We start from the raw sequence: 23,867 nt of genomic DNA, 5'->3' as shown, positions 1-23,867 counted from the left end.
GTATGTTTGTGTATATGTGTATGTTTGTGTATATGTGTATGTATGTTTGTGTATATGTGTATGTATGTGTGTTTGTGTATGTTTGTGTATATGTATGTGTGTATATATATGTGTGTGTATATATATGTATGTGTGTATATATATATGTGTATATATGTGTATATATGTGTATGTGTATGTGTATATATATGTATATATATGTATATATATGTGTATATATATGTATATATAATTTGTGTGCATGTCTATGTATGTGTGTGTCTGTTTGTATATATGTTTATATATATATATATATATATATATATATATATATATATATATATATATGTGAGTATATATGTGTATATATATATATGTATGTGTGTGTATGAGTGTGTCTGTGTGTATATATATGTATGTGTGTGTATTTATATAATTTGTGTGTATGTATATATATGAGTGTGTGTCTGTGTGTATATATGTATGTATGTATGTATGTGTGTGTATGTATGTGCATACATAAATATATATACATACTGTAAAGGATGCAATAATTAAAAGAACATTAAAATACAATGTACTAATTATTGATAATATATCTGTTTCTGCTGGTCGAGTGCATCGGTCTCACAGTTATGAGATCAAGGGTTCAATCCCAGGATCGTATCTTCATATGTAGAATTTGCATGTTTTCTCCGAGTTTACGTGGATTTTCTCCAGGTACTACGGTTTTCTTCCCACATGCATAATAGGCTGATTAACACTCTAAACTGACCCTAGGGATGAGTGTGTCCGTGAATCATTGTCTTTCCTCTATGTGCTCTTCGATTGGATGGTCAACAATTCAGGGTTTACGCCGCTTTGTGCCTATAGTTTGCTGGCATTGGCTCCAGCACCCCCACAACCCTTGAGGATCAGTGGTCCAGAAAATGAATAATTTAAATAATCAGTTTCTTATTTTATATGATAACAAAAGTAATTTCCCCTTTAAAGGTTTAGAAAAAGTATTTTTTAAAATACTAATCTCTCAAATTATATTATTCAAGTTTCATGAATTAAATCATAATGTCTTTAGGGATCTAATTATTTATTTTAATCTAAGACAGACCTTATCTTAACATACTTGTATTTATATGCATGAATGTATTTCCAAAACGAGAGTTCTTCATCATTTGACACTTCAGTCTCATGGCCGCAAAACTAATGAGTGCAGGCGTTCTTAAGGCTTTTGAGCAATGCGTGTCCTTTCCGAGTAGTTTAATGAGAAGGGACTTTGACAAAAGCGAGGCAGCTGTCAGCTGCCTGGTCGAGCTTTCGTGTGGTTGAGTTGCATTGGGAACGGTGGCAACCCCGCTGGTTCGAGCTCGTCCTGCCGTTCTTTGCTACTTGTGAATGTTCTCACCATTTCCCCCGCTTTTCATGAATAAACAAAAAGAATGAAAGAAAGCCTTTGCACCTGCATTACAATTAGGACCAAGTGTTCGTTTATTACAGCAGATTTTTTATCCTTTACTACAGTTTCCAGTGGGGTGGGCGAATCATGTTTCATTCCTTTTCACATTTCTCAATTCAGGCTTGAAAGCAGAAACAGCTGCGACCCAACATATTTCACTGCAAATAAACATGAATATATTCCCACAAATGGCTTATACTTTACTAAATATCTTTATGCCTTTTTTATCCCTGACCTGTATATTGTCACTATTAATAGTGGCTAGAGTTTACAGCAAGCTCTTTGTATTTTATGGTGTTGACCTTAAAACAAATTATTCTGGAGAACTAGAAGGTTAAATGTCTCATCTCATTTTCTGAACCGCTTTATCCTGCCTAGGGTTGTGGGGGGTGCTGGAGCCTATCCCAGCTGACTTTGGCCCAGAGGCGGGGGACACCCTCAAATGGTGGCCAGCCAATCACAGGGCATAAGGAGACAAACAACCATTCACGCTCACATTCATACCTAGGGGCAATTTAGAGTGTCCAATCAGCATTCCATGCATTCTTTGGAATGTGGGAGGAAACTGGAGTACACGGAGAAAAGCCACGCAGGGGAGAACATGCAAACTCCACCCAGGTGGACCGACCTGGATTTTGAACCCAGCGCTCCCACTGTGAGGCCAACGCACTAACGTGTGCGGTCGATTGGTCGCCGGTCTTTTGGTCTTGTATGTACATGCGTTGTCCCTTTTAAGAAGCTACGTCAGTCAGGGTCTTAACAAGTTCTCCAACAAAAAACAATAAAAGTCCGGGAAATTTGGAGCTTTTCTTTAGCCTTATAATTACTAGGGCATTAAGTATGACTAAATAGTAATTCACAGTTTGTATTTAGGGAATTTGAGCAACGATTTAAATGGTAATTATCACTTACCTTCCGGGCGACCAAAAGACCGGCGACCAAAAGACCGGCGACCAATCGATCGTGTACCATGCACTAACCACTCAGCCGTCGGACCACCCTGAGGTTAAATGCTTCTGGTCAAATTTGTACAAAGTGAATATACTCATGCATTAGTAATTCGTTTTCTGGACCGCCTATCCTCACAAGGGTCGTGGGTGGTGCTGGAGCCTGTCCCAGCTAACTACGAGCACCAGGCGGGGGCCACCCTGGATATGGTGGCCAGCCAATCGCTAGGCACAAGGAGATGGACAACTGCCCAGTCTCACACCTAAGCACAATTTAAAGTGTACCCGGAGAAAACCCACATAAACCCGGGGAGAACATGGTAACTACACACAGTGGAGACCCACCTGGGATCGAACCCTCCGCCACAGAACTGTGAGTGCAAAGCACTCGACCGACGGGCCTGAATATACTCATTTTCAAATTTAAAAAATCCAAGTAAAACATTTTTATCAATAATACATAAGATGTCTAAGCTTGAGTAAAAGTTCCTCAGGTTAACGTTTATTCATGAGATATTTAGACAATATCCCATAATGGACAAAAAGCATGTCCAAAAGTTTAGGAAGATATTTTTTTCCAACATCTTAACTCATTGGGTGCCATTGAGATCAATAAATAATCACTCGGCTCGGCGAATGAGTGGTTAGGACGTTGGTCTCAGTTCTGAAATTGAGGCTTCAATCCCACCTTGTGAGGATAAGCAGGACAGAAGATGAACGAATAAATCATCAGTAATCATAAATTACGCATTAGAAATTTAGACAATATACCAAAATGGTGTGTTTAAAAAAAATCAAGAAAAACCTTTTTTTCGGATACAAATCTGTAAGTGAATGTTTCTGAGGTGACATTACTTCCTAAATAATTTTAACAGCATTGCAAAATTGTTGAAAATATTGTGAATGACCTTCTCCTCAAAAACTAGGTTGTTCATTTTTGAGTTACTTTCTGAGGTGACAGTTTATTTATCAATTATGAGAATATTCCAAAATTTAGGGTTAGGCGGATGAAACTTTCCTAAGGCATGATGACACTGTGTGAGAAGTGTGCTTTCCGTTGAATGGCTCTTTCATAATGTATTTTCATGTACATACATAATACTAAATGGTTTAAATACAGCTGATCCCGAAACCATGTGCATTATCTCTTACAAACCTTTTAAATCAAGGGTGTCAGACTCGGGTTGGTTTGCGGGCCGCTTTAACGTCAACTTGATTTCACGTGGGCCGGACCATTTTAGATATAATATTTAGATTTTTTTTAAATAAATGGATTAAAAGAACTGGATTAAAATCCCTGAATATTCAGTTTTTTTTCTTGATCTAAAACAATGTTCATTTTAGCTTTTTTATATATTTTTTTAGATTTTACAAAATGATTTTTGAACTAAAAACAGAAAAAAATCATTAAAAAATTAAAATTATTGATTTAAAAGGGGGAAAATCAGGAAATGTAATATACATCTATACTCTTCATTTTAATTTTATCCTAAAACAGAAAGTCGGCACTCATGATTTACTTTCCGGGGCCACACAAAATGTTGCAGAGCGAGTTTGCGGCCGAAAATTCAAAAGTTGAAACAAAATTAGCTTGAAACGAGGCAACTGTAAGTCCCCGCTCGTTGAGAAGAAATGGGTCACAACATAAAGTATGTCAGCGTGACCGCCGAGGGTCAAACAGTTCCAACTGCGGCGGAGCTCACTCAAACGGACAGAGCGATCCCAGTAACGTTGCCCGGTTGTATGCGAGCAAGCCTGTCATGTTTATAGTAGTAAGTGACGTCAGCAGGCCACAGAAAGGTCAACGGTGACCCGCGGGGGGTAGCATCACGCCACATTTGTTCTACAAGAGGAAGCAGTGGATTTTGTATAATCTCTTTGACCTTTGGGTGACCCGAGTCAATTACTGGCTAAAGAAATACATTCAGGCTAGGTTTACTGCAGCCTGTAGTGACCCAAATCGAATCTTTTTTGCCTTAAATTGACTCGAGTGAATTTATTTCATGACTGCCTGAATTTAATCTTTTCAAATCCAATTTAGTTCACTTTTGTATGTAGTTTAAATCTGGCACGGGTTTGAAATTTTTCCAATTTTATGCCACGATGATGTGAATTCCCATTGGTCAGGAAAAAGTGTAAAATAGGAAGAGGACGCTATAAAGTGAGGTGTGCAGTGGAGGTAGAGCCAAATGTTACAGTTAGTATTTGAGGAATGGAATAATTTGGTGGCGACATGACCATGTTGTGTGCTTTCTTTTAAATCTAGATTTGTGTGCTTCGTGGTTGGATTTTCCGATGTTGACGCTACCACGAAGATTAAAATGTGACTAAATCACTGTGTGCATGCTTAGTGTGATCCCACTAATGGTTAAGCTATTGAGATAACAAGTCTACAAATCCTCATGTCATTATCTTGTCATATTTTTTTCAAAATATCAGGCATTTGAGCACCTTTGTCTAGACTTTCTATTTTTTCCATCGGATCCTCTTGCACACAGATTTCAGGGGCCTTATTTAAAACAAGTATTGATACGTATATGTTTACTTTTTATTTTTTTACATATTTGTTTTTATAAATGAACATATACAAAAATATAAAAAGGAACAAATATGTGATAGGGCGCAGTCTCATTTGCGGGTATATTTTCAGTTTTTTGTCAATACATTGGACGCCTCGTCCGATAGAGCGCTAGCATGACACTAGGCTAGCGTATGTTATGCTATACGGTAGCGTATGTTATGCTATCCGCTAGCATATGTTATGCTATCCGCTAGCGTACCTATGTTTTGCCAGCTGCTAGCGTATGTTAGGCTTGGTACTAGCGTTTTTTTTTAAAGACCGCACAAGCAAAACTAAGTTTAATAATGCTTTATTGAAGTCAAAGGTACACTCTGATATAAAGAGTTCGATGTTTAACATGCTAGGCTCCATTGTCAGCCAGAGTTGTGTATTCCAGGAACATGATTCCAGCTTTGGCGAAAGCTCGAACAGTGCTGGCCGACATTTGAGCCCAGTCATCCCCAATCCATTGTAACCCACGACATGCATCACTCCCAAGCCTTTGATTTTCCTTCCTGTTATATCGGCAATGACAATTCATTCCAAATCGTCACATAACTCATGCGACACTGCCTGCCCAACTTACAATCTTGGCCATACGCACGGCAACGTGCTCGTAACAGAACATAAACAAATTTAAATGAACTTGGATTACGATGCAGACTCAAACGAACGTTTCCCATTGAAATGAACTAAAAACAAATTAATTTGTTCCAACCCTCTGAAAAAACACCAAAAACAGGATATCGGATTGGAAAAAATGTTTTTTTGTTCTAATTCGCCATCTATAAACAAAGTAACACATAACTAGTGGTTTAATATTACTAAAATGTGTTTAATAGTACTAAAATTACACGGATTTGGAAGGCGGAGAGAGAGACAGACAGAAAGGGGGGCGGAGGTTTTTTTTTTGCACGGCAAAACGCTCGTTTCATAACATAAACAAATTTAAATGAACTTGGAATACGATGCAGACACACTCAAAAATAAGTTTGATCTAACCTTACACTAAACTTAATTCTAATTTTGTTTAAAATTTTTATACCTTTCTATCCTGGGTTGGCTGTATTTGCCCTGCCTCCAACCTGACTTTCAGCTGCAGCTAAAAGAAACCTATCGAGGGTTGTTTGCCTTTGTCTTCTCTTCAAAATATTCCCAAAATGATGCACACAAATGTCCTCACAATAGGATAACGCCCGACCATTTGCCAACGAGAAGTAGTATACTCCTCTCATATTATCGACCAAGCTCCGCCATTCTGCACTGACTAACGGGAAAAAAAACAGGAAAAAATGCAACCCTCTGCTGAGTGCTCGTAGAGACGTTACACGAGGGAGTTGCGACCAGAAAGACAGTGCCCATAATGTTCTTATGAGCAGCCTCTCGCGTCCGCTGTATGCTCGTATATCAAAATTTGTCTCGTATCGCAAGATAAATATTTGCTCAAAATTTTACTCGTATCTCAAATTGCTCGTATGTCGGGGCACTCGTATGTCGAGGTATTACTGTATAATAAATCTAATAGATACGGAATAACATTCATTCATGTTCTGAAACGCTTATCCTCACAAGGGTCATGGGGAGGGCTGGTGCGTATATTTTTCGGATGTGGGAGGAAACCGGAGTAACCGGCAAAATCTCACTCAAGCCTGGGGAGAACATGCAAAACTCTAAACACTGAGGACCGACCTGGGATTGAACTATTGACCCCAGAACTGTGAGGCCGACACGTTAACTACTCGGTCACTTGACCCGCGCAAACGATAATAAAATATACAACAAATATATTTTGAATTTTTTTTTTTGCTTTTTCTGTTGCCTGAGTTTTTATTTTTTTTAATTGATTCTGGTTGCTGATTGAATATCTTGCATTCGTTTTTTAAAAATATTTATGTTATTATTATCACATTATTCAAATAAGTCATATTTTCACTCAATACTGAAGCTTTTCAGTCCTTTACAAAAGTATAGTTTTCTTTTTTTTTATGGAGAGCTATATACTCACTTTGTTAAAAATCTTGCTTTGCAATCATTTTAGATTGCAACAGCAATAGCTTTAGTTCTATATATGAGTGACAATGAGTCTGTATTAATTCGTGGCAACTTGGCGAAGGTGACACAGACGTGGATGAGGCAGGTCAGTGAACGTGGCATTAGAGTCGAGAGCCGTGAGCTCTGTAAAAAAATCCCAGCCGAAGTTATAAGCATGGAAGATGTAGCGCTAAAGCAAAAACAAGAAATCGGAGATAGGCAACAAGAAATAATGCTACAAGGCACCGTCAGTAAATTGCGTGTTCATGCTGTGGCTGGCTTAAGAAGGTCAGCGATGATGATTGCTGACGCTTCTCACTGCTTCACCCTTCTGGTGCTGGCCCGGAGATTGGGTGACACACACACTTATAAAATGTATTCATTCCAGAAGAGATTTCGCAACTTGGTTTTTTTTGTAAGTACAGTAATACCTCGACATACGAGTGCCCCGACATACGAGCAATTAGAGATATGAGTAAAATTGAGATACGAGATACATTTTGATATACGACCATACAGCAGACGCGAGAGGCTGCTCATAAAAAACATTGTGGGCACTGTCTTTCTCCCCGCAACTCCCTCGTGTAATGTCTCTATGAGCACTGGGTGGAGCGTTGCATTTTTTCACTGTTTTCTTTCCCCATTATCAGTGATGAATGGCGGAGCTTGCTCGCTAAAACGAGAGGAGCGGATACTACTTCTCGTTAGCAAGTGGTCGTGCATTATCCTATTGTGAGGACATTTGTGTGCATCATTTTCGGAATATTTTGAAGGGAAGACAAAAGGAAACAACCCTCGATAGGTTACTTTTAGCTGCAGCTGAAAGTCAGGGTTGAGGTGGGGCAAATAGAGCCAACCCGGGAGAAGAAAGGCATAAAAATTTAAAACAAAATTTGAATTAAGTTTAATCTAACCTTACACTAAACTCTGTTTTGAGTGTCTTTGTCAAGTTCATTTAAATTTGTTTGTTAAGTTATGAGCGCGTTGCAGTGCAAAAAGTCTCTCTCTCTCCTCCGCAAAATCCATGTAATTTTAGTACTATTAAACATCATAATCACTAGTTAATTGTTACTGGTGAATTAGAACAAATAAACATGTTTTTCCAATCCAATATCCTATTTTTTTCAGTTTTTTCAGAGGGATGGAACGAATTAATTTGTTTTTCGTTCATTTCTATTGGAAACGTTGATTTGAGATACAAGTAAATCGACATACGAGCTCAGTCCTGGAACGCATTAAGTTCGTATCACTGTAGCGACTTTGTCTCCCTGACCACCATGCACGCTCACACCCATACCTAGGGGCAATTTAGAGTGTCCAATCAGCCTACCATGCATGTTTTCGGAATGTGGGAGGAAACCGGAGCACCCGGAGGAACCCCACGCAGGCCCAGGGAGAACATGCAAACTCCACACAGGTGGACGTGACCTGGATTTGAACCCAGGACCCCAGAGCTGTGAGGCCAGCGCGCTCTGACGGCTTGTGTTCATTGAAATGACTCTGGGCTTTTTGTCCGCTTCTAATCCAACCAGCGCTTGTTTTGCCAGCCGCCGTCTCAAGTTTCATGAGTGACAGTCGTCCTTGACCTGTTTTGACGTGCCTCCTTGTGGGAGCGTCAGGGCCTAGCTGTCTTGTCAGCGGCACTCAAAACTTGACATGATGATGATGTGAACTGCTGTTAGCCCAAATAACAAAATTGGTTGTGGCATATGAATTTGGATGAAGCATTCAGTGGACAATCTTTTTGAGACTCACAGGGACTGCTTATTGTTGCTTTCAACTTTAAGGCTTTCTTGAATTAATAATGCTCCACGAGACTGGAACAATATGGCCTTCCCGCTGCACAAACCCACCAATTGGAGCAATTATATAACTCAGCCAGGATTTCCGTGCAAGTAATTTATGTGACATTCAAAAAGCCGGTCTGCATTAAGCATGCACTAGGAAAGGAGAACCTCCAAACGTAATTTACACAGTCGAATCGAAAGATCTAACTCTAAATGGGAGTTTTGTGTTTAAAAGGTGTTGATCAAATTTTCAAGGTTTAATGCTGGAGACATCTTAAAATTGTCCCTCACATCCACTTTACTCTGCTTGCCTGGCTGTGTTCTTTTTGAACGGCAACGCGCTCGTAAAATAACAAACAAATTTAAATGAACTTGGATTACGATGCAGACACTCAAAAATAAATTTTATCTAACCCTACACTAAACTTATTTCTAATTTAGTTTTAAATTTTAATACCTTTCTTCTCCCGGCCGGGTTGGCTCTATTTGCCCCGCCTCCACCCTGACTTTCAAATGCAACCTATCGAGGGTTGTTTGCTTTTCTATTCCCTTCAAAATATTCCCAAAATGATGCACACAAATGTCCCCACAATATGATAACGCATGACTACTTACCAATGAGAAGTCGTATATACGCCATTCGCACTGACTAATGGGGGAAAAACACTGAAAAAATGCAACGCTCCGCCCAGTGCTCGCAGAGACATTACAAGAGGGAGTTGCGACCAGAGAGACATTACACGAGGGAGTTGCGGGGAGAGAGACAGTACCCATGATGTTCTTATGAGCAGCCTCTCGCATCCGCGGTCTGCTCGTATATCAAAATTTGTCTCGTATCTCAAGATAAATATTTTCCCGAAATTTTACTCGTATCTCGAAATGCTCGTATGTCGGGCCACTCGTATGTTGAGGTACCACTGTATATGTATATGTATATATATGTATATATTTCATCATGATGGGGCTGGGTGCTTTTTCATTCAGTGGAACACAGGCACTTGAGGTGGTGGAGGGTCGTCAAACAGGCTGTTTAGGCAGATCTTGCATCTGAGGGCCCTCATCTGTTTGGTTAGAGATGGGTTTTTCAACAGGACAACGTTGCAGTAATCGCTTGACAAAGAACTTATTCAGGGAGAATAACAATTCTCTTTTGGACCATCCCGCATGTTCCCTTGATTTAATTTCCATAGAGAACATTTGGGGACCAAATCCTGTCAGGTTTTACTTTAAGCCTTCTGCTTCCCTTGACGTTTCCCACCGTAATGTGGTTATCGCCAACTCCATGGGGATCAAACCTCCGATGACATTCCCGTTGCGAGCTGGTGCATTTTGACGGTGATTGGAAAAGATTCGGCTGATGGGGTCAGGCCGCCGCGCCATGGGGCGGCAAGCTGTTGGTTGATGTGTCACCAGGTTTTCTGCCATGACAGTGTTTTTGCCACCATCCGCCTCAAACAAAGCATCCGCAAATCAAATGAAGCATTTTTTTACTTTAAGTTTAGCGTTAAAGGTCGAGGGGCCTTCACACATAACTCACTTTGAAGGCTTGGTTAAACCCTTCGAGTCTAAGGGTGTCAGACTCAGGTTGGTTCGCGGGCCGCTTTAACGTCAACTTGATTTCACGTGGGCCGGACCATTTTAGATATAATATTTTTTTTATATAAATGGATTAAAAGAACTGGATTAAAAGCCCTGAATATTCCGTTTTTTATAGATCTGAAACAATGTTTATTTTAGCTTTTTTATATATTTTTAGATTTTACAAAATGATTTTTGAACTAAAAACACAGAAAAATTGATTAAAAAATTACAATTATTGATTTAAAAGGGAGAAAATCAGGAAATTTAATATACATCTATACTCTTCATTTTAATTTGATCCTAAAACAGAAAGTCGGCACTCATGATTTACTTTCCCGGACCACACAAAATGATGCGGCAGGCCAGATTTGGCCCCCGGGCCGCCACTTTGACACATGTGCTTTAGACTATGCAGAGAATGAATCGTCAGTGATGTCATTTCCCTCCTGTTAGGCATGGTGCGCTTGCTGTCCAGAATGAAAGATGCTCTTTGCTCTCACCTGCTGGTGAATAGTTGCCCATAGCGTTCACATACATTAAGGCATTTCTTTTATATTATAGGCATTTGTTAGATATCATATAATACATGAACTCTATGTAGTGCACTCATTGGCTCCCATTGGGAGCGCTAGATGATTGCTGACAAACAAACAAAAATGCAGCCATGAGCTTTGACCGCTCCACTTAAAATCCAATTTAACTATCATTGTCAATGGCAAGCAATGAATTAAATACTATGAATTATAAGAAAAATTAAATCAACTTTAGTATTTATTGTGAGCCAAATCAGTGTTTCTAGTTTGTTCCTTTTAATTTGATGTTTTTTGTCACATTTTTTCAATTCTTATTTATAAATCTCATCTCTCATCTCATTTCCTGAACTGCTTTATTCTCACTATGGTCTCAGGGGGTGCTGGAGTCCATCCCAGCTGACTTCTGGCCAGAGGCAGGGGACAGCCTGAATTGGTGGCCAGCCAATCACAGGGCACAAGGAGACAAACCACCACTCACGCTTACACTCATACCTAGGGGCAATTTAGAGTGTCCAATCAGCCTACCATGCATGTCTTTGGAATGTAGGAGGAAACCGGAGTACCAAGAGAAAACCCACGCAGACCCGGGGAGAACATGCAAACTCCACACAGGTGGACCAACCTGGATTTGAACCCAGGTCTCCCACCGTGAGGCCGACGCGCTCACCACTCAGCTGCTAGGCTGCCCAGTTTTTCATAAATATTCGTTCTATTTTTTCAACCGTTTATCCTCACAAGGATGGCGGGGGGTGCTGGAGCCTATCTTAGCTAACTATGGGCACCAGGCAGGGGACACCCTGAATGGTGGCCAACAAATTGCAGGGCACAACCGACAACCATTCACGCTCGCACCTTGGCGCAATTTAGAGTGTTCAACCAGCATGCCCTGCATGTGAGGAAACCGGAGTACCCAGAAAAAATCCATGCCGGCCAGGGGGAGAACATGCAAAATCCACACGGTGAGAACCCACCTTCGTTCCATCCAAACAAGACAACACCTTTGCACCTGTTGTCTCAAAAGTAAAATCAGTTGATTGCAGTCAGGTGCTCCATGTATTAGCAGAAACCGCATTGGTTAAATTGGATTGTTTGGAACGGTACTCGGACGCCTCATCGAAACACGTTTGGTCTCCGGACGTTTGGTCCCCGGACGTTTGGTCGACCGGACGTTTGGTCGACCGGACGTTTGGTCGACCGGACGTTTGGTCGACCGGACGTTTGGTCGACCGGACGTTTGGTCGACCGGACGTTTGGTCGACCGGACGTTTGGTCGACCGGACGTTTGGTCGACCGGACGTTTGGTCGACCGGACGTTTGGTCGACCGGACGTTTGGTCGACCGGACGTTTGGTCGACCGGACGTTTGGTCGACCGGACGTTTGGTCGACCGGACGTTTGGTCGACCGGACGTTTGGTCGACCGGACGTTTGGTAGAACGGACGTTTGGTCCCCGGACGTTTGGTAGAACGGACGTTTGGTCCCCGGACGTTTGGTCGACCGGACGTTTGGTAGAACGGACGTTTGGTCGCCGGGTTGTTACTGTTGAAACCAGCTCTCAAAATTATAATCATGAGAGAAAGACAGAATGAGTTTAATATCTAAATATCTAATATCAAAATATCAACAGTAAACTCTCTGTCATAATTTGACAGCGAGCGAACCCGGCGACCAAACGTCCGTTCTACCAAACGTCCGGTCGACCAAACGTCTGGGGACCAAACGTCCGGGGACCAAACGTCTTTCGACGAAACGTCCGGTCACGGCTTGGAACAAAAACCAGGACGCACAACAGCACTTGAGCGCCGACACTCAGCACTAACATATAAGACACATGGGCTCACTATACCAAACTCACACATGTATAACAGTGGTTAAGTAGTGGTTTATTTGCACATCTGCGGGCCTGCAATAACCCCACCCAAGTGGGTCTCCCCACAGTTATGTCACACACACACATACTCCTCCCCTTTCAATTCATTTTGCTTTACTAGCTGAAGTTTCAATACAGAGCAGCAGGGAAGTGATGAGCCGCTAACTGTTTGATGCCTGGTTGTGGTGAGTTAATTTAACTGTTTTGGATTGTTTTTGAGGGTATTTTTGTGAATATTTTGTTATATAATTTTCTCTTTTACGTGCCTCGGAATTAGTTGTTGTTGTCGGTGGATTAATGAACAGACAGTTGAGGTTTGTCAGCATGGAAAGCTTTTTTTTGCCCCCCTAAATAAATGGGTAGAGGTTTTTGGGAAGCCAGTTATGTCTTATTGGCTTTTGCTTGGGTGGCTATTTGAAACTTGGAGTGAAATGTTAATGCTGTTGTCTCTCACATTAGAAAAAAATCATAACGCACAAGTCTAAAGATGGTGTCATGTGGCAAAAACAACTATTAAATCCTAATTTTGGCTTTCTTGTTTGATAGTAAAGTCTAGTATATGTTCATCAAGCTGTGGTATTTGAGAAGTGATTAAGACTAATAAGCAATTTTGTCCAAAATCAAACTGAGAATATCATTTTTGACATTTTAAACTAAAACTTTAACAATCATCCCATATAAGTGACTAAATTGTCTAAAACTAATCAACATTTTTTCTCAGTCATTTACTTTTGTTTACTTTGAGTAAAACAGAAAAAAACTATTACATGCAGAAATAACTAAAATATAACTGCAATAGCATGAGTTTTCTCCAAAAGACTCATACTGAGAGGAACAATATTTTATTTTTATTGACAAAATTTCCTCAAACTATTCCATAAAGAAATGACAAAAATGTCACAACAGTAAAAAACCTATTTCTACAGTTGTCTTCTTCAGTGACTAAAACTGGATAAAACTATCGTAATATTAATTACAAATATATGACTATAACGAATACACTGTAAATAATACTTTTTGAAATTGTCAGCAGAACTTGAAATGTCAAATATTTCACTAGCATTAGCAAGTTTTCATTAATAGCAATATTATTACCAATAACAGTTTAAGTAAGCAGAACCTTTGCTATGCAAGCATAATTTAAGTTTATGTGCATTTATATACATTTGTACCAAAATTTAAAGTACAATGTCAAATTTCCAATTCTGCTAACTCAGAAATGTAAAATTGGCCCCACAGCTTGATAAGTTAACGGTCTTACTAAGTCATTACTGATAATGATTTGAATGTTTAATCTAAAAGTTAGCAAAACTTTTGGAAAGTTGTATTTTTACATTGTATTTTGTTCCAAGGGCGGCCCGGCGGCTGAGTGGTTAGCGGGTTGGTCTGACAGTGGGGGACCTAGGTTCAAATCCAGGTCGGTCCACTTGTGTGGAGTTTGCATGTCCTCCCCGGGCTTGCGTGGGTTTTCTCATGGTACTCCGGTTTCCTCCCACATTCCCAAAGACGGTACTCGGACGTTTGGTCGACCGGACGTTTGGTAGAACGGACGTTTGGTAGAACGGACGTTTGATCGCCGGGTTGTTACTGTTGAAACCAGCTCTCAAAATTATAATCATGAGAGAGTGAGTTTAATATCTAAATATCTAATATTAAAATATCAACAGTAAACTCTGTCATAATTTGACAGCAAGCGAACCCGGCGACCAAACGTCCGTTCTACCAAACGTCCGGTCAACCAAACGTCTTTCGACGAAACGTCCGGTCGACCAAATGTCCGGGGACCAAACGTCCGGTCACGCCCAAAGACATGCATGGTAGGCTGATTGGACACTCTAAATTGCCCCTAGTTATGAGTGTGAGCGTGAATGGTTGTTTGTCTCCTAGTCCCGTGTGATTGGCAATTCAGGCTGTCCCCCGCCTCTGGCCCGCAGTCAGCTGGGATAGGCTCCAGCACCCCCCGCGATCCTAGTGAGGATAAAGCAGTTCCAGTTCAGAAAATGAGATGAAATTTTGCTCCAAATATTAAAATGGTTGCCAAAAATCAGCACTGGTTTGATCTGGAGTTTTGATCCTTGTCTAAAATGTAAATAATCTTTTTAAATCTTACAAAGTTGTCATTGGCCCATCAAAACCAACTCGTTCGACTGACGCTCCATTCAGGACTGTTATCATGATATGTAAATGAGGCGGCCTAGCCAAAGTCTCCTCCACAGGTCTCGTGACAGCCCTAAAAAAACGAGGCCCATTCATCCATCACCCGCCCTCCAGGCCTGGAGACGGCGTCGAAAATCAAAAAACGCTAGCATAATCAGTCCTTTGTCACGCGGCACACATGATGGTGCTAATAAACGTAAACCCGGCTCCAGTGACCCAGATACGGCTCGGTATAAACCCAGCTGGCATGAGTAACGTTTCTTAGTTTTTTCCAGCAATGACTAAAAACAAATGAGTGCGTTGTGACTCACGGACCGGAAAACGCTTGAAAAAGAGCGCCTAGCGTCACATTTCTTAAGCACGAATGCACAAAAAATTCACGTGGCACCTAAAAGGCTGCTGAGTGCTTAAAAGAGCACCGCGACTGCGTCACACAAAGGTCAAGTGGTCAGACAAGAAGCTTTTATCTCTGCATTTTCTGATAGATGGTGACATTCCTTTAAAAAAAAGGAAGACTCATCCGTCTGGTTCTTATTATTTTGCTGTTTTTTTTAGGATGGCTCAGCAGGGACGCTTGAAGATCTGGCCCAGGAGTATTCCCGATATTACGGAACATACCTCAGTGACGTGTGTGAAAGGATGGAGGAATTGCGTCGACGAAGACTGGTGAAGAATCCGGATGTGAAGGTAAATCGATTGCTTTTAAGAGTCACTTGTTCGCTACCTTTGACGTTGATAGACGTCCGATCCATTTGGAATTAGAGGCACAGAATAATGATGAAAGATGTCTGTCACTGTCTGCTGAAATCCTTTGTGTTATACTCCACAATTGTATAATGGTAATTACCATATTTACTCGCATATAATCCGCCCGCGCGTATAAGCCACATCCTGAAAATTGCCTTGAAATTTTTTAATTTTACCATTTTTCTCGTGTTATCCGCCCCCCTGATTCCCAATTTTCACCTCCATATTCATGGTTTTAGTAGGAAGTACAAATGTGTTACTTTGAAGGGAAAATCTTAAGAAAAATCATCGCACGTGGTATTTTTTTAGATACTGTATGAATCAAAAGCACATTATTAGGGTCCATATCATAAGGAATTTAATGACTGTCTTTGTAAATGCAAAATATCAAATTATTCAAATTGAAAAAAAGAAATACATCTCTCTTGATGAGAACCTGATGCTTTCTAATTACAGAAATTAAAATTTTCTTAACAGATATTATGGCAGCCATATTGCTTCTAATGTCAAAATATCTAATTCTTTCGATGGTTTATAATACTCCAATAGTTCTTACTTTCAAACAAGAAATACAATGAAAAAAATCTAAGTAGAATTTTGTTTTATTTCAAAATCAAGGCTACTCGCATCTGGCCAATCAGAGCACGTTTAACTAGGTTTAGTCGTCAGCACCCTAGGTAAGATAGCTGCCCTGGACCTAGGTAAGATGGCTGTGCTCCGAGCGAGCAGTGACGGGAGGGTGAGTTTTTTCACGTTTTATGCAAGATACGTACGTTTTTTTCTTGAATTTCATTCATAGACATCAAAATACATATTGTTTGGCGTTTTATCTGTTTATCTTTTCTCTATTTTTGAAATAAATGACCGTATCGGCATTCGCTTGCGTCATGACGTCACGTCGCACGCAACGGTGCCATTTTGTTGTGACGTCATCGTGTCGTAGCGCCGTCAACTTGCAGTTTTTTTGCTTGTCGTGTTTTTATGCGCGTGTAAGCCGTACCCTCAATTCAGTCATGTTTTTGTCTGACAAAAGCAGCTTATATGCGAGTAAATACAGTATATATTACTACTTGTGAGTGGTTTTAATTTTTAATACTACTGTGTTATTAAGCAAGCCTCATGTAAACAATGGACCCGTCTATGAGCGATGTGTTGTTGAACTCTGCTACTTCCAGTTTTAATGCATCACTCACAAAAACGGGGGAGTGGCTGAAATTGACGCAAAAGTTTGTAGGTGGCCTTTTGTAATAAGCTATCAATAATTTTGATATTAACACTTATCAACCCAAAAAAATGTGTTACATTTTGTTGGGGTTTTGGTGGAGGTGTGTGTGTTTTGTGTATGCTGGCTGAGTGATTGTGTGTGTCTTTTTGCCTCCTGTGTCCCTCCTGGCTTCCCTTTCCTCTCCTGGCCAGCTGTGTGTATTTTTGTGATTAGCCCCTGTCCATGTATTTAAGCATGAGTCTTCTGTTGCATCGTGTGGGATTATTACCTTACCATCCTGGGTTCTCTCTCGCCACGCACATGAGGCATATCATGACAAAATCTAATCTGCCAAATTATTTTTAAATATAATTTATTTGTTTTTAATGGGCCCTGATGATTTTTTGTGTGTTTTAAGAGAGAATAAAAATAAGAGATAACATACAACGAGGCAAAGAGCCGCAGTATTTGCAAAATATGATGAGAATCAAAGAGCCGCATTCATTTTGGCTAGGAGCTGCATGCGGCTCATGAGCCGCGTGTTTACCACCCCTGTTTTAGAGTTTGAAAATGACGGTAATATATGATGGCATGCACTACTTCGTTTTACTGTAGAATCACTCCCATTTTGGCAGATGTGTGATTTTGTTTTCTCCAACACCAACTTTTTAAGAGTCATGCATTTCCCCTTCCTGTGCCTTTCAGGGAAAGCGTGACTCAGGAGTTTCATCGCTGCAACTATGCTCGCAAATTCAGGTCAGACCACGAATGGAACATCATCATTCATGTTGATAAGAAAAAGCTGTGTCGCTTGTAGCACACGTTGAACTAGCTGGAATGGCTGGGATTGAATGTTCACGTTTCAGTCCCAGTGACGACGATAGGGAGAGCATCTCCCAGTCAAAGTGGATTGGTCGTCTACTGCCGTAAATGGTAGCCAATCAATTGGTTTAGGAAATAAGATTAAAGCCGTTAGAACGATAAGAAGGTGGTGGATCTGTATCCTTAGTCTGAGTGTTGGAAGTGGTAATATGACAAAGTTACTGTCCACGAGAAACTGTTGATTTTTAGAGAAAAACAATTAGTTAACATGAGTATTCAGTGCATCTAAAAATGTTTCGACATTTTAACGCATTTGTATTTTATCCTAGCAGCTTAAACAAATTTTCATCAAATGGTTAAGAATGAAATCCATGTTTTCCCCGGGCTGACTGGTTGCCTCCCAAATCCCCCAAAACATGCTAGGCTGGTTGTACGCTCTAAATTGCCCCATAAATATATGAGGATAGGTGGTACAGAAAGAATGAGTGGTAAGTGTCTGATGCTAAAATAAAATTGTTGTAACTTCTCAATGTAAAAAAGGCTCATAATATATAAATGTATATTAATTAGCGCTTAGTTTTTGGAAATCTGCAACGCCTGCCTTGAGAGGATGAAAACTTTCTTTCCTGTCCTAAAGGAACCACTTGGACTCTGCAGCGCTTTGTCCACTCCAGAGACTAACCGAAAGTAAGCAATTCATCTTTCTAGCTAATAGTTTTTGTCCTCACACACAATTGCATGTGCTTACTGACTTTATCATTCCTTATTTTGTTTGGTTTGGGCTTAAAACTATTGGTGATGACTTAAATGTTGATGCTGACTTCATTGTCAAAATATTTCTAAATATCAGCCAAAGGCTGTAATGTAAAAGTTACTATTTTAAACGATATTTAGAATAAAATATAGATTTGTGTGTATGTATGTACGAATAGAGATAGAGAGCGAGAGAGCGAGAGAGCGAGATTGCGAGATATATGGAAATATATAGATCGATATAGATATAGATAGATATAGCTTTAGATATAGATATAGACAAATAGATAGAGATAGACGGATAGATATAGACGGATAGATATAGACGGATAGATATAGACGGATAGATATAGACGGATAGATATAGACGGATAGATATAGACGGATAGATATAGACGGATATATATAGACGGATAGATATAGATATAGACAGATAGAGATATAGACAGATAGAGATATAGACAGATAGAGATATAGACAGATAGAGATATAGACAGATAGATAGAGATAGGGATAGAGATAGAGATAGGGATAGGGTTTGAGATAGGGATAGAGATAGGGATAGGGTTTGGGATAGGGATAGGGATAGAGATAGGGATAGAGATGGATAGATATAGATATATTTATAATCATTTTTTTCATAATATAACTGATTGATTTTAATCCTGCCAGACAATTAAATAGCACAATAAAATAAGGTTTAAACAAGTTAAGTAGCATTAATCCAAAAAGTAATTTGCATGTAATGAATATAAATATTATACGAGGCATTTTGCAAATGGGTTTTATTTGTTGAAATTACAGCTTTGTTTTGGCTGCTAGTGCAAAAATTCCTGCATTCCAATACAGTACATTCCAACAAAGCCCATCCTGGATGGCTGCTAGTGCAAAAATTCCTGCATTCCAACACAATAAATTCCAGCAAAGCCCGTCCTGGATGGGCGAGGGGTGTAAAGCGTAGTAAGGGGAATGCCGCGTCTACACTAAAAAGTGTCGCTACTGCAAAAACCTGCAATCCAGAGGGAGGGAAAAGCCTCTTTTGTTTCCCAAATGAGCACATGAGCTCATTGGATGGATCTGCCACAAAGACCACAGGAGGGATGAAAAGAATGAATCTGCAAATGATGATCGTTTTTTTGAATTGGACACGTTACAACTTGACTTCTATGTGCTGTGTAGGTTTCCTGCGTGCAAGTTCAGCCCTTCAGACGATGGGTCAGGTGGAGGGAAATGGGACGGCAAGAAAAAGGGCAAATATTTTTGGAACACTTTCAGAAAGACTCCAAAAGGAGCGTCTGAGCATCACCTTGTACAAGGTACCAAATGTGTGCATCAATAACCAAAACACTATTAACTCATTGGCTGCCATTGACACCCATATACAGCTAATCTAAAAATTTAGCACGTTATTCTTGAATAAATACGGCATCACTGAAACTTGATGAATCTTTGCCAGCTCTAATGGATTGTATGTATGTTGGGGTCTACGCATGTACCAGGTGATTTGGTGGGCTTCGTGGCCAGCGAAATCACCATGAGTGATGAAGAACGCATCCAGTTGATGATGATGGTCAAGGAGAACATGATTTCCATTGAGGAAGCCTTGGCGAGGGTAACGTTGCGGCACTTTTTAATTTTTTCCTTAGCTAAAAAAAAGTGTTTCACCACCATCTTGTTCTTGGTTTGAAAGAATTGTTGTGTGTGTGTTCAGTTAAAGGAGTTTGAGACTCAGGCAAGACAAGAGTGTAGTCCGGAACGGTCTGAGGGCGCTGACGCTTCACGTTCAGCTAAAGAGTTTTTGAGCGACAACGTGAGTTGTTTTTGTTTTGTTTGTTTTCCCCCCCGGGTTGCTTGTTCATTTGGAAAGTCCATTCGATTCTTCAAAATTGACAGTTCATTGCACCAAAAACGTGGCAATTTCTGTAAACAGCTTTGCCAGCTGTCTGTCGCAGCACCAGAAGAACGGCAGGCATTCAGGCGGCTTCACAAGATGCTCGATTCCACGCGCAAGGCAAAGAACAAACTCGTAAGGACTGAGCAGAAGGAGAAAGAAGGTACTCCACATGAAACATCCTAGGGAAAAATGATGTCAATATAGTGTATAGTGGTACCTCGAGATACGAGGACTGGGCTAGTATGTCGATTAACTCAAATGAATGTTTCCCATAGAAATGAATTAAAACAAAGTAATTCGTTCCAACCCTCTGAAAGAACACCAAAAACAGGATATTGTATTGGTAAAACATATTTATTTGTTCTAACTGTCACCAACTATTAACAAAGTAACAAATAACTAGTGGTTTAATAGTACTAAAATTAGGCGGATTTCGCGGAAGGGAGAGAGAGTGACAGAGAGGGAGGAGAGGGACTTTTTAAACAGCAACGCGCTCGCAACATAACAAACAAATTTAAATGAACTTGGATTAGGATGCAGTCACATTCAAAAATAAATTTAATCTAACTACACTAAACTTAATTCTAATTTTGTTTTAAATTTTGATACCTTTCTTCTCCCGGCTTGGCTTTATTTGCTTTATTTCACCCACCCTGACTGCACGGCAACACGCTCGTAACATAACATAAACAAATTTAAATGAACTTGGATTACAATGCAGACACACTCAAAAATAAATTTAATCTAACCTTACACTAAACTTAATTCTTTTTTTTTTTAATTATACCTTTCTGCTCCCGGGTTGATTCTATTTGCCCTGCCTCCACTCTGACTTTCAGATGCAACCTATTGAGGGTTGTTTGCTTTTGTATTCCCTTCAAAATATTCCCAAAATGATGCACACAAATGTCCTCACAATAGGATAACGCATGACTACTTACAAATGAGAAGTCGTATATACGCCATTCGCACTGACTAATGGGGGAAAAACACTGAAAAAATGCACCGCTCCGCCCAGTGCTCGTAGAGACATTACACGAGGGAGTTGCGACCAGAGAGACAGTGCCCATGAAGTTCTTATGAGTATGTATGCTGTATGTTGTATGCTCATATATCAAAATTTGTCTCGTATCTCAAGATAAATATTTGCCCGAAATTTTACTCCTATCTCAAATTGCTCAAAGGTTGGGGCACTCGTATGTCGAGGTACCACTGTATAGTTTTGTTTGTTTCATTGACTGCCATTGTGGACGATAGATTTGTGCGCTGTTGTGACCCACAGAAAAGTGCCAGCCAATTGCGTGTTCTGTGGACGAGGACTTTGGTCTGGAGAACCCAGGGCATCCTGGGGGCAGCTCCCCATGCAATGGGAATGCGGCCAAAGGGGGAAACACCGTCAATGACAAACATCACCATCACAGCGAGCATGCCAAGATGTCGCGTTCGTTGACGGATGGAGGGCTGCGACACCGACTCCTCAGCAACAGTGGGGTTAGTTTGTCTGTTAGTATAGTTGATTGGTTAACTAGTCTGGTTGGTGGGTTGGTTAGCATGATAAGTTGGCTAACAGGAGTTAAAGTTCTTTTACCAGGTAGCACGCCAACAGTGAAAAGATTTTGAGTCAACAATTTGCTTTCCATCTTACTTTCAATTGAGCTTCCTTCAGTTTTTATAGTTATTTTCAGTCACCAGTCGTATGAATTAACATGTTAGGTAAATATTTAGTTGAGACAAGATTTAAGATTTTGATATAACATTTCGATTTAGGATTTAGATATAACAGTTGGATTTAGAATTTATATTTAGAGTTTGGATTTTACATTTAAATGTAATCTTTATATTTAGGATTTAGCTATAACAGTTGGATTTAGAATGTATATTTAGAGTTTGGATTTAACATTTCAATGTAATCTTTAGATTTAGGATTTAGATTTAACATTTCAATTTGTTTTATTTAGAAATAAATCCTGAAATTGCTACCTATTGTTGTAAATGGCCAAACTAAAGTGACTCGAAAATGTTCAAACCATATTTGAAACACTTTATGTGGCTCTAAATATGAGATTTTGCCATTTTCTTAACCAAGTGCAGCTTTACAAATGGCACACCACAGTCCACCAACTAGAAAACATTGTTAACCAAACCCTCATCTGTAGAACACTTTCAGGTCAATTGTATTTGCTATAGTGATTCAACATGGTTAATTGTCAAAAACCATACTGATGATCTTACACTTCTGAATTGCTTAAATCCCAGAGAGCTTGCAGTTTTGGAGGTTTTGACCTGACCAACCGCTCAGCAAGTTCAGGCCAAAACACAGTAGGTCTTAAAATAGCATACAATTGTACATTAAAATCGCACCTTTTTCAATTTAAAAAAAAAAAAATTGTCTTTAAAGGGCGAAGAAGGCGCCAGGTCTCCCCAGATCGCACGTGTCTCATTAGGGAAGAAAGTCAAGTCTGTGAGGGAGACTGTGAGGAAGCACATCAACAAGAGATACCAAGTTGCTCTGTCTGATCAGGTAAAGATCCATTCGCATTTGCTTGGTTGCCCAACTCAATAGCTGTCGTTGATGGGGATAGATGTCCAATCCTTTTGAACAGGCAAATTGACCAATTAGGTCACAGAATAGCTTTGAATGTTTTTTCCAATAAATAAAATCACCAAAACTGGGTTTTATTTTTGTATGGGTTACCTTTGTAAGGTATTTCCATCTGTTCTCTAATCTTAACTCATTAGGCGCCATTGATGATGAAAGACTCCCAAGGTGTTTGAAGTGGGAGGACCTTGCAGGGAGAATTTAGTCCCACTTACAATGGATTGGATGTCTATTGCTGTCAAAGTCAGCTAATTAGTCACTTATTAGGTCTGTTGTTCATTACCCATTTGTGAGTTGGATGGCATTTGAGTTTAGTTTGGTGTTGATAATGCTATTACTTTTTTTAAGTGGTTGGTTGCATATTTAGTTGGATTTGAGTATTGTATGTATGTGTGTATATTAAGCTAAATAAAATTAAACAAATATTTTAGTTAGATTTAAATAAATATTTATATTTATTTTTTTCATTGGATAGTAATTTAGTTATTAGCTGATTTGTGAGTTCACCAATTAATAAAAAAAGTCAAGTGTTATATACCGTATTTTCTCGCATATTAGCCGCCTCTGCGTACAAGCCGCACCCTTAAAATTGGCTTAAAATCGTTGAATTTCTCTCGCATAAGCCGCCCCCGATTCACAATTTTCACCTCCATATTCATGATTTTAATAGGGAGTACAAATGTGTTACTTTGAAGGGAAAATCTTAAGAAAACTCATCGCACGTGGTGAGATACTGTAGGATCGTCTGCTAAATTGCACATTCCGACAGGGTGTTGCCTGCACGTAGACAAATTTAAAAAGGAACCAGGAAGTGTGTCCGTAGCAGTCTAGTTTGTCATCCCTAGGTAAAATGGCGGCGCCTTGAGCGCGCAATGGCAGGCACAAGTGAGTTTTTTCACGTTTTGTGCAAGATACGTTTTTATTCTTCTTGAATTTTATTCATAGACGTCA

The 23,867-nt window shown here is 39.9% G+C and overlaps 1 protein-coding gene across 2 annotated transcripts in view; it reads left to right on the top strand.

Annotated features, from left to right (window-relative positions):
- LOC144090334 (SAM and SH3 domain-containing protein 1-like) overlaps positions 1-23,867 on the top strand; it is a 28,961-nt gene that overhangs the window by 1,533 nt on the left and 3,561 nt on the right. For both annotated transcript variants that reach the window (XM_077621762.1, XM_077621761.1), the window contains exons 2-11: positions 15,453-15,584; positions 17,554-17,604; positions 18,308-18,357; positions 19,603-19,739; positions 19,923-20,035; positions 20,135-20,233; positions 20,354-20,477; positions 21,600-21,808; positions 22,574-22,636; positions 22,716-22,838. In XM_077621762.1, the coding sequence (XP_077477888.1) occupies positions 15,453-15,584; positions 17,554-17,604; positions 18,308-18,357; positions 19,603-19,739; positions 19,923-20,035; positions 20,135-20,233; positions 20,354-20,477; positions 21,600-21,808; positions 22,574-22,636; positions 22,716-22,838 (1,101 nt within the window). The remainder of the gene's footprint in view (positions 1-15,452; positions 15,585-17,553; positions 17,605-18,307; positions 18,358-19,602; positions 19,740-19,922; positions 20,036-20,134; positions 20,234-20,353; positions 20,478-21,599; positions 21,809-22,573; positions 22,637-22,715; positions 22,839-23,867) is intronic.

The sequence above is a fragment of the Stigmatopora argus genome, chromosome 15, assembly GCF_051989625.1.
Source record: "Stigmatopora argus isolate UIUO_Sarg chromosome 15, RoL_Sarg_1.0, whole genome shotgun sequence".
Taxonomy (NCBI): domain Eukaryota; kingdom Metazoa; phylum Chordata; class Actinopteri; order Syngnathiformes; family Syngnathidae; genus Stigmatopora; species Stigmatopora argus.
Note: the sequence above shows the minus strand (reverse complement) of the source record. Positions and strands in the feature narration are given on the sequence as shown.